Source organism: Accipiter gentilis, chromosome 18 (genome assembly GCF_929443795.1).
Source record: "Accipiter gentilis chromosome 18, bAccGen1.1, whole genome shotgun sequence".
NCBI classification, from domain to species: Eukaryota; Metazoa; Chordata; class Aves; order Accipitriformes; family Accipitridae; genus Astur; species Astur gentilis.
The window spans coordinates 28,364,116-28,378,254 of NC_064897.1; the positions used below are offsets into that span (position 1 = coordinate 28,364,116).

General features: G+C 40.9%; 1 protein-coding gene across 27 annotated transcripts in view; it reads left to right on the plus strand.

The window, feature by feature from the left end:
* Positions 1 to 13,879, plus strand: part of TNRC6B (trinucleotide repeat containing adaptor 6B) — a 148,051-nt gene extending 134,172 nt beyond the window's left edge. For all 27 annotated transcript variants that reach the window (XM_049821986.1, XM_049821983.1, XM_049821977.1 and 24 more), the window contains one exon: positions 14 to 13,879. In XM_049821986.1, coding sequence (XP_049677943.1) covers positions 14 to 404 — 391 coding nt within the window. In that variant the 3' untranslated portion in view covers positions 405 to 13,879. The remainder of the gene's footprint in view (positions 1 to 13) is intronic.
* The last annotated feature ends 260 nt before the right edge of the window (positions 13,880 to 14,139 follow it).

Consider the following 14,139-nt stretch of genomic DNA (forward strand, 5'->3'; position numbering starts at 1 on the left):
TCTTGTCTTCTAGGTGTGTGTTGGGAAACACTACCATCCTGGCTGAGTTTGCCACAGATGAAGAGGTTAGTCGCTTTCTGGCACAAGCTCAGCCCCCTACACCTGCAGCAACCCCAAGTGCACCCACAGCAGGCTGGCAATCCCTGGAGACAGGACAGAACCAGACCGACCCAGTTGGACCTGCTTTGAATCTCTTTGGTGGGTCAACAGGGCTTGGGCAGTGGAGCAGTGGTGGCGGCGGTGGCAGCAGTGGGGGTGATCTCACTGGCGCTTCATTGTGGGGGCCCCCAAACTATTCTTCAAGCTTGTGGGGGGTCCCGAGCGTAGAGGATCCACACAGAATGGGCAGCCCTGCTCCCTTACTACCTGGAGACCTTCTGGGAGGAGGGTCGGATTCAATCTGAACTTAGAACTTTCAACTCTGACCTCGTGACCTTTTTTGGAACAGCAGCAGCACTAACTTGACCTTTTTGTTTTTTTCAACTTGCAATAAATACATTTATAAAAGGAAAAAAGAAAACGGGAGAGAGAAAAAAAGGTGGGTCATTGACAGACTGTCTGAGCACATAGTTGCCTCCCTTATATAACTTCAGTTTTTTCGTTTGGAATATGAATCCAAAAAGAGAACATATCACTCTTGAAATACTTGAATCATGAACGCCAACTTAGAAAGACAATGTGAAGCAAGTACACATACCATTTAAATTTAAACACAAAAAATTAAAAAAATTAGTTTCTAGTTTTTCACTTTTTCATGTTATACGGAAGTTGTTGCTAAGAAACATATATACTGAAAAAATAGCTTTTTAACTTTGTTTGCACTGGGTGTGTTTCCGTCCTTAGGTCTACCATGTTGGGCTGGGGTAGGGGAGGGGTTCAAATGAAAAAAAGGGTTGGGGGGAGGGGAAGACTTGACGGAGCCTCACTTTAAAAACAAAAAAAATAACTAAAAAAAAAAAATTTTAAAAAATAAAAAACCCACAAAAAAAACCAACAAAAAAGAAAAACAACAAAACAAAACAGAAAAAAAAACCAACAAAACAAAAAAACCAACACTTTGTGATTGGCTGGTTGATAAGTACCAGTGTGTTCTGGCACATGTAACTGCCCACGTGTGCTTGTTTCTGTGTGAGTGTGTGTGCACATGTTCGTGTGTGTGCATTTTTTTCTCTCTATATATAATCTTGAAACGCTGCATTGCTGATGGTCTACGGGCTGGCTGGCCATCTGCGTGTCTTGATTCTGAAAACAAGACAGGCATGGTGGAGTCCCTGTGGCTGAAGCAGAATCCAGTTGGGCTGGATTAAAATTGTCAGTAGGTTTTTTTAAATTCATTTTAGCAGGGTGCTATCTCAAGTCTGCAGATCATATTGAGTGGGTAGTTGCTTCCTAGCCCTTGTTCTAACCCTGTGGTAGAGCAGAACACTGCCATATCCAAAGGATTTGGTGAGAGGGGAGCCAATGTTGTCTTTTGAGTAGCAGTGTATTTATTTATTTATGTCTGCATGTGGGGGTTTTGTACTGAGTGAACCCTAGAATGTTTGTTATATAATGCAAGCCATTTTTTTCTTCCAACGGGGAAAAGAGGAGGAAAGAAGACATTGCCATTTTTTGTGCAACTAAGACAAATGTTCTTATTCAGTCTCTTGCAAGCTTCAGTACCTTTTTAAAAAACGAGTGTTTCCTTTCTCCCCCAAACCTAAATAGGCACCCATACTCATTCTTGAAGAATCCATCAAAAGCTTGAAAGTCCAGCCCAACCAAATTAGCCTTTTGATTGATTTACCGCTTGTATTAAAACTGACAAAAAACGAAATCGTGTCAGCAAATTGCTGGCCGGCCTGCCTCATCTCCTGAAAGCACATGCAGCGAACTCCTTTCTGCGTCCTTCATGGTGAGCGTTACCTGTGCCAGGCCTTGGTGTATTACAGCGCCAGACCATCACTGACAGAAACGTTTACTTACGAATGTTCTTAAACCAGTGTGTACTTCAAACGTTTCCTTTTGTTTCTCTGTGTTGTGTTTTTTCCTGTGTACGTGGTTTTGCTTAGGGAGGTATATAACTAGCAAAGACTTTTTTTTTTAAAAAGTATTGCACCTTTTTGTTTTTTGTTTTTACTTTCTCTGTACTGTTGCTTTTTAATTTCTGTATTTAAGGAAAGGTTTGGGGTTTTTTTAGCATCAGTGTAGTAGTAATCTGGGCAGGATAGGGGTGACCTAAAATCCACAGTGATAGCCAGTGTGTGCGTGCATGTGTGCGCTGGGAACAAAACTTTTAAGACCTGTTGTTGTGAAAAGAGTTGTAGCAGACCTGAAGGAACATCCCTTGACACGAAGTGGGAAGTCTTTTGGGGGGGTGGGGCCGGGAGAAGAGGGAAGAGAGATGCCGGTACTTTTTCCATAAGTGCTAGGACTTCCATGTGGTGTTGTCTAGCTGTTATACTGTCTATAAAGTGCCGACATTCTGTACCAGCACATACCTGTCCATTCCAGCCCTCAGCGGGAGCAGTGCTCAGGCTTTATGACCTGAGGGGGGAGGATATGGGAGTCTCGTCTCTTCAGCATTCTCATTGAAGGATATGGCAATGTCTAATACATTTAACTCTAACCGTGGGTTGGGTGGGGAGAAGCAAAAGCAGATTCAAGTAATGTAGGGGCATGCATTTGTGCGCGTGTGTGTGTGTGTGCTGGGGGTGGGAGGGAAGGGCTAGGGAGTTGCGTGGCTTTTTTTAATTCGCCCTTTCTATGTAAACCCAATGTCACAAGGAAAACTGACTGAGGGAAATGCTGCATATACACATGCCTGTAGATTTGTATGCAAAGTGTTATGTGACAAAAAGTACGAGTAGGTTTGTATTTGTTTAGTAAACTGGAGTGTGCAGCATACTCTGGCCCCTTCTGAATATACTTTTCTATCATGTCTCCTCCTTCATCCATCCCACCGTGCACAAAGAAACAAAATGCTCTCTTCCAGCTCCTGCTAGCTAGTGCCCCTCGCGTGCACACATCCATAAAGCTTTGTTTCTGCTAGTCTCTACTCGAAGACCAGCTGCACTCGGACACGCAGAGCAGGTTCTTCAAAGTCCTGTGCCAGCAGTACTTCCTAGTGAAGCACCTTTGGCCCAAGTAAGCAGTATCTGTTCTGTCACATGAATTGCTATACGTGCTGGTTCATTGCTGTGTTCCACCCTCACTTCTCTCTCCCAACCTGCCCTAAGGTCCCTTTTCCTGCACTTTGGGCTAGTTGAGTTCATTGCGATACTACGGTGAAAGCCGGGTGCTAGAGCCCCTCTTGTTTACAAGACATAATGAGGGATTTGAAATATTTAAAAAGAAAAGCTAAATTGTTCTTCCATTGTAAGCTTAAAGGGAAAAAAATTAAAACGTACAAAAAAAAGACCAAAAAGTGCATATATATATTTTAGATGAAGACTAACTCTGGGAGCATTTAACAGTGTTTTTGTTTTTGTTTTAACATTTTATTTTCCTGCTTTAAATTTGCAAGCATTCTCAGGAATTCTAGGGTAGGAAGCCAGTTTTTTGAAGATGGTTTATTTAACCTTATCTTATCCTAGATAGATGGCTGTTTCTTGTTGATAAACTTTTACAAGTTCCTGAATCTTCAAAATGTTTGAAAGTTTTTACTTTAAAATAAAAATGCTAAAAAAAAAAATAAAAAGAAAAAGAAAAAAAGAAAAAATCTCCAAATGTTACTGTCAAGCGGGGGATCAAGAATTATAAAGACTGTATAAATTAAAATACAGTAAGAAAACTTCTCAATATCAGCAACAGAAATTCATTGTAATGTTGAACAAGTTGTGGGAGAAGAGGGGTTATCATTTATAGTGCTTTGTTACTCATGCAGACGTGTGCAGTTGCATGGAGAAGAGAAGTGTGTGAATGGAAATCTATCACTTTGTTCCCTCTCAATTGAAATGAAACATAAATATTCTTCCAAGCACCTTTTTAAAAGCAAAGTGAAACTATAAACCTAATTAAAATGCAGTATAGTTTAACTGAAAGAGTCCTCAGTTAGAATGACTAGCAGGAAATAAATGATGGTGCTTCTTTAAACCACTTCTAAGTAGTGCTAATGAAAACCAGTGCTGACAGAATACCCAATAATGAAGCAGGTTTATTATCCTGGCTTTTTCAGTACAGAAGAAGGAGAGAATATGGAAAAACTCCAGTAAAATGTACATTAGAAATCAACTTTCCTGTTTTCAGCTCTTTGGTCAATTTATTCCCCACTTGGAGATTTGCTGCTTGCTTTTCTTCACCCACCCCACCTCCCAGTCTTTCTGTTCTACTTTATATGAGGAAAATATCTGTTAAACTCTTCTGTTCACCCTATTGCTGCTGGCTGTCAGGGCTTACAGTCTTGAACTTCAGAGTTCAGTGTTGGGACGGCCAACTACTGTCTCCCAGCTCTAAGGGTCAGGGGCTGACTCTGCCTGAAATGGCTAGGCTCAAACCACAAAAACCGCGCTAGTGCCTTTTTACATGCACCCACATGCCCTATGGTAGGGGAAGGGAGGGAAGAGGAGGCAAAGTGAGGCAGTATAGCCGCTTTACGGGAATAGATGTACCTGTTCTTAAGGAAAAAGAGCATGCTGCGTAACGTGCAATGAGTTACATAACAATAGTTGAGAGAACTTTTTATTATCTAAAGAAAAAAATCAGATGCCAAATTCCTGTCCTTTTCATATCAGTTGCCCAGTGTTTTCATGTTGCGCTGCGTGTACATCTGAGTGTATACGTGTGTGTTGAAAATAATGCAGCATCAGTAATAATAATGCGCTTTAGGGGAAAAAGGAAATCTTTTCATGGGCCAGTAGAACGAGGGTTTATTTAGGGAGTTTGGGATTTTATTTTTTTATTTTACAGAGGGAATTTGAGTGCTTTGCCAGAGGCTGTGTTTTATCAAATCGGCAGTGTCCTGAAAGAGAGGAAATCTTAGAATTTAGTCAAAAAGAGCCCAGGAACTTGCCAGCCACTTGGAAGCGGGTTATGCCTGGCTGCTGAAGGGTGGGTGGTCTGGAGCATCAGCAGTCTGCTGGGTCCAAACCTGTTGTACTACAGCAGTGCAACAGTCTGCTCCTCCTTTCTCTAAACGTGCAGGCCTGCAAATGTTAGTGACTGTCTCCTTGGTGATAGTTTTCCTAAATTGTTAAAGTGACATTAAGCTTACTACTTTCCAACTGCCATTGACAGTTCTGTTCCTCTCCAAATCACGCAGTTAACGATGATGATGTTGCTGGTATGGCTTAGTCATGGCACTCCTAACCATTGCAAGCAATTTCTCAGCACTGCACTAACCAGACTCATCTTCCGGGGACAACCATCGCGTAATGTTGTAAATATTCTGCTGCTATTTGAGCTCACAGCTGCAAAAAGTCAGTGGAAATTGATGTTAGGGTACTTCTGGGGCTTTATAAAATTGTTCTGGGGAGGGAATCAGTGGTAGCATCTTGTTTAAACATATTGACAAAGAAGGTAGGGAAGAGAGGCTGCGGAAAGCAGAGCTTGGAATGACTATGGGCATCTCTTTCCAGAGAAAAATCAAATGTAACATCTTTCACTGAAAAACACTTTTTACTTTCTCAGGTGACAAACAGAACTCTTCTATCATTTAGTTCTTGGTTTTAGTTCTCCAGGTTATACAGTTTAAACATATACATACTTTACAGGTGGTTTCGGCATTCCTGTTTTTTTCCTGGTGTTGAATCCTTCAGTGCTTAATCCATAAAAAACAAACATGTTAGCAGTGTCCATTTGTTACCAGCCACTTTGCTTACCCCACTCTGCAGTCTGTATCAAGTTGAGAATTTTTCAATGGGTTTGATAATTCTTTGCCCCATTTGAGTATTTCATTTTAGCAGTGACAACAAAGTCTAGCAAGCAAAACAAAAGGGGGGGGAGGGGGGAGTACAGCTCAGAAACCTGTGTTGAGACCTCTGACATTTACTTTGGAAAGCAGTTTTAGTACCATGTATTTTGGAAGACTTGCCATCTTTTCCCAGTGTTTTTACGCTTTTGCCTGGACACTTGCCCAGCAGTCTTGAGAGTGGGTTTTTTTGTTGGTTTGGGGTTTTCTTCCAATCACAGGGTGTCAGGTTTTTCTTACAAGTTTTTTATTTTGATTCATGTTAAGTGGCTTGTGTAATGAGCAAGAATATTAAGCCAAGTGTGTTTTTCCTCTGCAATATAAACAGGATGTTTTCAACAAAGCGGCTGGGATAACCACCTCAAAGATTAAATAACAATTGAACCTTTATATTAAGTTGGCCTTTTTTTATTTTTTGGCCATGAGATTTCTAAACATTTCTTCCTTAAAACTTTTCCCCTATTCTTTCTTCTTAAAAATGCTGCCACATCTTCCACTGTGTCTTAGTAGTGCATCCAAACAGTACTATAGGGGTGGGGGTTTTTTTGGTTGGTTGGTTTTTTTGCTTCATTCTTTATTACATATACCTGTTAGGCTTCTGATTTTGTTTGTGCATATTGTTTTCATGTTGACTTTAAGAGGAGTACTGTTTGTGTATCTGAGATACCCAAATTTGGCCAAATCTGGTGCAGGAAATCAGGAGTGATCCTCACGTGAATTAGTCCCACTGACCTTAAATGAGTGAGTACTGCTCGGATAAGGGCTCTTTGTGTAAGTAAGCCTTAGCTGGATCAGGGCCGAGGTAGCTGATGAGGACCTGTTGTATTTCCAATGCAGCAAGTATCTGTGTTGCATATATCACATACACTGTAAATCATGTGACTTTAGTATCCAGGTTTCTCAAGTGGGTTGAAATGCTGGTTTTGTGGTGGATGGTTAGCATCTCAGGGTATGAGTCCTGATTGAGTAAAAGGTAGTTTTTTCTCTCTAAAGAGGTAAGGTTCCCCTAGCAGAAGCAGCTTTCTTAATTGTAAATATGCATGCATGTATTTGTGGGCAGGAAAGTAATGCCAAGAAAACTAAGTTGAAATGAATTCTTAAAAAAAAAAAAAAAACAAACAAAAAAAAAAAAAAACAAAAAAAAAAAAACCCAACCAAACAAATGCTGTTGAAGTGCAACTTTGGTCCTGAGTCTGAAACAACATATGCAGAATCTGTTAGTTTGTCTAAATCGATTTTGCACAAAATACCGTTTCCGTTCTGTAGTTTATTTTCTACTATTTTGCAATGTTAGGAACTGATACTGTTAGTTAGATCATATCAGTCATTCCCGTGGTGATCAAAATACAGATGTCTAAAACCCAAACTCTCTTCCTTCACCTCCAGTAGTAGGCTTCCACCTGCGGCAGAAGGATGTTAACAGTAATGGGGAGAAATATGTAAAATTCCCTGATCTAGACAGAGTCGGTTTTCCCTGTTGTCCTGAATTCACATCCAAACCTAAGACACAAAGCAAAAATTATGCTGGAGCAGAGTTTTTGGTTGGGCTAAACGACAGGAGCCTAACTGGAGATTTTTAGCAGCCTTGCTAGTTCATGTCCCTCACAATGTTTTGCGTAAGTGTCCCATCACTGTAAATACCAGTGTTGCTGAATTTTACCAAAGTTCCCCTGCAGTAGATAATAGGAAACAGGTCCATTTTGTAATGACTCGCCAAGCAGAGCTTTGTCTACCGTAGAATTCAAGGGTCTGTCTACATTGCTGTTAAAATGAGTCAGGGTCCTGTTTAAAATATAGCTCTCTCTTTTGTGGTGTTATGTGAGACTTTAAACTTTGTGATGTAGTAACTATAGCTTCTAATCCTTATATGAAAAGTGATTTAAGGTTTCATCTGTGCTACAAAAAGCGCCACAGCTCCTGATGGTTTGGAGCCTATTTTTAAAACTATTGTCAGGCCAAGATAGATGCAGCTTCATCTGTGGCACGCAGCAGACAGCGTCCGTTTGCATCCATGGTTTGCGTGCGTGTTGCTTTTCATCGAGCTATGCAGGAAGGTTTTTCCCTAAAAGTCTCCCAGAATCCTGTGCTATCTAAGAAAGCTTCTAGCAAATCAAGTGCCCTCTGCAAAGAGCCATTTTCGCCCTGTACATGTGACAGTTGGGACTGGTGACATTCAGCAGTGTTAGGGCTCCTGTTAACTGTGTAGTGAGAAAGGGAGTTCTTTTGACTTGACTCTGACAGCCTTTCTGTAAATGAATACAGAGCACCCCAGGGGAAAAGAAAGAAAAAAAAAAAAGGAGGGGAAGGATGCATTGTGCCAGCCAGCATTGAGTATTTTTGCAGCAAACATTCTTGACTGTGGTGGGCAGAGGGGAAGAGAAGAGACTGGAGAAGTTCACATGGATGCACAATACAAGGAGGCAGTGCTTAGCAAGAAATGTTTCCTTGAGCACTAAATGCCTCCTCTTGGGTATTAGTGTGTGTTGTTGCATTCGCAGAACTAACTTCCTCTTTTTTTTTGTTTAACCTGTTTGGTTTTTTTAATTGAGACAAAGTGGAAGCTTCTCCTGTTTCAGATGAAACACAACCGTAAGTGAACGTTCTCTTCATCATTTACTGTTGAGCAGTAAGAGCAGGTTGCACAGCTTGTTAGAATAGCTATTTTAGTGACATGGTTATGATATTATGTGCTTTCTTTCCCCTCCCTCTCCCTGCCAGATATGGCTTACCCTTTCTATATAAGGCGCTGTGTGGGTTTTTTTGTTTTGTTTTGGGAACGTGTGGAGAAGAAGCAAAATGAAGTGAAAATGCAAGCCAAGGTAGAACAGCCTTACTTTAGGGGGTAGCCTTACAACAGAGCTTTATAGTAAGTGTGCTGTATTCCAAAATATGTAAGCCAAAAACAAAAAAAGCATTCATTTATGCAAAAAAAAATTTTAAAAAGAGGTGTTGGAAGACTTCTTTAATATGTACCTTCTAAAGGTAGATTAAGGTCTCACCAAGTGATACGCTTTTGTGATACTTCTTGCTGGGTCAGTAGGGATGGGTTGGGGTCTAAGCGCTTAACGTTTTCCTCCTTCTATGTTTTTACAAGCAGTAAGTTAAATGTGGTATTTATGAATGTGCCTTTGTGAGTATAGTGACTGTCTAATTGAGGAGACCACTGGGCTGGAGGGGAGACAATGGTCAATTTATTCTTTCAAGAGGTCAGCCGTGGAGATTGCAGCCCACTGGTCCCTTTTGACAAGCAGCATCTTTGGGCTGGTCTCTACACTGCACAATACGTATTCATATGTGGTAGAGATCGGGGTGGGGGGTGCAAAGGGATGTCGTGATGCACAGAAGCTGTTGATAGTTTTAGGCTAGTCTGCCGTTGCAGGTTGAGTTTGTATATGTATTATGTGGCTTCTCTTTATGTTTGTGTGCATGAGTGTGAGTGTGTGTGGCTTTATTTTTTGTAAGCACTGGAGAATTGAAACAGTGATGTTTGAGACAAATTTATACATGTAGAGAAGATGATGTTTTGTAGCTTCTGTTAAATAGTGGGTGCAGGCACACTTTTACCCTCTCTGTCCGTGTCCTGATAAGAGAAACAGGAAAATTTATTTTTTTTCAACCCTTCAACTTCCAGCACACTTAACGTTGCCATTTAAATGAACAGGGTATTACACAAGAAGAAAAAAAAGAGTTTTTGAAATGGTGAGGTAGAAGTGTTTAAAAGGAAAAAAAATCTGAAGTAATTTTTTGTTTCTTCGAAGCTGTTTGTAGCTAAACATGGGAATCTGCAGTGTCTCCTTCCATTTGTTTTTTTTTCTAATAATTCACCTCTTCGTCCCACTCAAAACATGAGGTGTACAAGATCAAGAGCTGTCTCTGTAGCCCTTCGTAATTCCCACCCTGAAAAGAAACTCAAGTGGGATCCCTCAGCTCTATTCAGGAAGACAAAGAGAGGAGAGACTCTGCAGTTTTCTTTGCTTCGCTCTCATTCCTCTCTAATGGCCTTGAAATGTATTATTATGCAAATGTGAATTTTGATACTGAACTTAAGAAGAGGTTGTTTGTTCTTTTTTCAAAAAAAAGGTCCCATATGTGGTCAGCATTGCTTCTTTATTTTGTAAGTGAATTGTAAACTATGCATTCTGCAAAGGGGGTGTAGGGGACAAAGATAGCTTTGCTAAACTGTTTAGGAGTTTCTGTGTCCATGGTATATCCATTATCTTTTGGGGAAGTGGGGAGGCAATGACTTAGAAATAAAAAGGAGTTGGTAAGAACCTCTCTTTTTCAGCAGTTGTCCAATAGGTAACTGGGCAGAGATTTGCAAAACCAGTGTTGACCACAAAACTGAATCGGCTCTAAACCTTGTGCAGGATTGTGAATTCTAGCCGTGCAGTGTTAACCCAGGGCCAATAGGGTGAGTGGGACGCGAGCTCTACCTGGGAAACGATCTACCACCTCCTGTGTTCTGGCCCGTGTCAAGCTCAGGAAACACAGTGCCACAGGCGCTGCCTTTTTTTGGATTTACTCCTTGTTTTCCATTACAGCAGTACTTGCGCTCTTCCAGGAGAACTGGAACACAGCTGGTCTTTGATGTCTACACTTTCTTCTCCCTAGAATTTTCTTTGCTGCTATTTCTGGCACAGCTCATACAGTGACAGCACAGCTATGGACAAGATGGTGGAGGTGGTACTTAACTTTCTAGTGCTGATCAAAGCACGGCTATGAGGACTGCGTTTTTTCAACATCAGCAGCTACCAGTGCTTTGTTGTCTGATGTTACTGCCAGTGACTTAGCATTAATGTTGGCAGTGTGCAAAATTTTAGGGAATGTAGGCTGATGTGTAGACAGGGCCCTCTTTAAAAGAAATTATCCTTTTTTACTATAAGGTGGTATCATAATGGTCATAAAGGATTCACTTCCTCACATCTCTAAAACGCAGTCATTGTGAATTATGTGTGTTCCTTGAAGCTTGCTGAGCTTCCAGGAGCAGTCTCCTCAGAAAAACATAGATCTCACTGCCCTCTTCGTCATCTTAATAGGGACCCTTTGACTTGACTTTTTCCTTTGTCCATGGTGTACCATGGTACCTGCATTATCCTTGGCATTATCTTAGATGTAATATCATAAACTGAGAGATTATCCTGCCTGTATTCAGTGTTTTCATGCAGCAGTTTTATTTTTGTTGACGTTCACAGTACTGTAATAAGTAATAGACTTGATCACTCTCGCATCTGTGCCTGCCTTGCAGATGTGATCTTATCAGGGTTCCACTCTGTCAGATTGCCTTTAAAAAAAAAGGAGAAAAAAAAAAAAATCTGAAGTTTAAACTTGCTTACAAAAATACCTCGTGGTATATTTCCCCTTCTGATGTAACCTTTTAAATCTTACCTTTTCTTCTGAACTTAATGGGCTTTTATTTCCATCTCTTACCTCCTTTCTAAAAAGATGTTTGAACTAGTGGTTTTGAGCACAGGACCAGAAGCCTGGAACTCCTGAAGTTTTTTACGTTGGCCCTTACTCTTCCCTTGCCTTGGGCAAGTCATTTAACTTTCTTTGCCTTTGTTTTTTTTTCCATCTGTAAAGGGGGGGGGACGGGGGGAGGGTAATTATAATACTTACCTACCTCACAGGGGTTTTGTGAGGATCAACTAGTAAATGTTTGTAAAGTGCTTTAAAGATAAAAAGCATGATAGAAGTATTATGAGGTTATTACAGCAAGATCACTTTTTCTTTTTACCTTGTTTGCTTGTGTGGAGGGAGATAACTTTTTTTTTTTTAATGATTAAAGCCATCAGACACTCAGATCCTAAATAACAGAAGTTGATGGAGATTCAGTTACTCATACTCCTCCTCTGTCTTTATGCCAGTTCCCCTCTGCTCTTCCTTACGTAGATATGCCAGTGTTGCTGCAGGTTGCATGTCTCTAGTTGTACTTTTAGATAAGCTTCAGACTTGAAGTACTTGGAGCTTGCTGCTTCTTTCACCAGATCACCAAATCAGAATCAGTTTGTGTACTTTTCCCTGCCTTTAAATAGCATTTTTGGTAATGTCATCCTTCAAGTGGACTCGTCTTTTCCTGCCATCAGGAAGGGGAGGCGGTGGTGTGTACTTCCAGAGAGGGGACTGTCATATGAAGAACCTTGCCACTTTATGCTGCTGCTCCAGGGATGAAGGGCAGAGTAGCTTTCTGTTTCCTTCCCTGAATTAATTTCAGTGTGTTACCAGTCACACTTCAAATGCAGTGTCTCTTCTTGTCCACAACACACAGAAGCCATCACCTGCCGATAAAACATAGGAACGGAGGGAACGATAGTCGATGCTGCTTGTGTACATGCCTTACAGCCCCCCCAGAACGTCTCTGGGAGGGTGGTGGGGGAAGAGGTCTTTGTTGGGTAAGTCCCACGGCTGTCAGGGAACCTCTGCTACTTTCTCCCCTCTCCAATCACGTGGTCGCTGTTCCTTCTTTCTTGGATGTGCGTCTCAGGGATGTGCATGTGAGCCCATGCCTTTTGGAATTTGGCCTTTGAACTATCAAGAATATGGTTTCTGTAACTGAAACCTTCCTATTTGACACTCCCTGGTCCTCTCCGTCCTGCATTGCTCCCCGTGGCCTTAGGAACATCTCTCCCCGGTTGCCGTATGCCACCCTCCATTTCTGCCACTACTCGAGGTGAAGCGCGTACAGTGATTCTGCAGAGAAAGAAGCCAAAATGATGCGTGTGCACCCGTAGGATGTACACACATACGTATCTTGGATTTCTGCCGCATCCTCTCCAAAACATGCGAAATATCTGATGCACAGTGCTTTTTCTTTCTCATCTAGAAAGCAGAACAAACAGCAGTATGACTCTGCTGATGGTAATTCCGTAATGTTTACTTTGAATTAAATGCTAAGTGTTTTCCCTAAAGAACCAAAAAAAACCCCCACCTTCTAACAAAAGTAACCAAATGTAATCTTTCTGTGGAGGGAGGGAGGGGGAGGAGGAAAAGCAGTGACGGGGGAGTGTTCTGATCTATTTTCATCTCCACCACTCGGATGGAGGTAATGAAATGCTGCTTCGAGTTCCACAAACATAAGGGATTATGTTTACAAAGGTAAATGCCTTCTACCTGTTCAGGAAACTGGCTAATGGTGGGCATCAGATGTTTGGCGAGTTTCTCTTCATTGCGATCAAGTAATGGGAGAAGGGTGTGTCTGGAAGAGGAATGGAGAAATAGATTCATTTCATCTAGTCTTCTTGTTAAAATAATGCCGCCTTCCTCTCTCCTTCCCAAACGGAGGGAGGAGGTTGCAGAACAGAAAATCGGTGATGTCCAAAATGGCTGGATTAGAAAAGGCAGCTTTTCTACTTTGCACATAAATAGGTAACAGGAAGGTACAGCTAAAGTCCTCTTGCCTGAAACACTGTCCCCCAGAAGCAGACATTGTAATAATAAAAACAGTGGCTGTGTGTATATTGATGCTATTTGCAAGTTACCTATAAGTGTTTTTTGTGTTGTTTTTTTTTTCTTATACTTGAAATGGCTTCCTTCACTAAACTCTTACCGTAGCTCTGGTTTCTCCCCTCCTTCTCTAGTGTGCAGTAAAGAAAGATACAGGACAAACAGGGGGAGTGTAGAGGAGATGACACAATGTCTTGCATACCTGGGTTTCATCTTCATTTCCATCCCGTACGCTCACAGGCGTTTGAACTTCCTAAGGGTTTTCCATGGACACAGAAACTCAGCACTTTAGAAGGTGCTCTCGTATGGCTGGCTGTGCCCCCCTTCTCCTCCTTTTCTATATTTTTATTTTACTTTTAGTATAGTGGTACTTAAAATCACTGGTTCACTTAAAAAGAAAAAAAAAACCAACAATAAAATGTTTAAACTCTACTAATGTACAAATAAGCTGAAATGTTGCATTTTATGTGTATTTTTGCCATAGCAGGTACTGTATTTCTCATGCTGGATTTAGAGAAAAAAAAGGAGAAAAAAAAAAAAAAAAAAGAAAAACACAAGGGTGATGTTTTATTGGAGTGTGACAAGTTAAGAGTAATAAGGAATTAAGTCGTCGTCATTTCATTGAAACTGAGAGATGGTGTAATACTTATATAAGTTTTCTGAAGGTTTTTTTTGGGCTTTTAAACAGCTTTTTTTTGTTTTTATTTTATTTTTATTTTTTGAAAGATGATTGTATTATGTGCAACTCAGTTGCTTACATTATAACTACAAAATATTTTTGGGTTCCTGGAAAAAAAAAAAAAAGAAAAAAA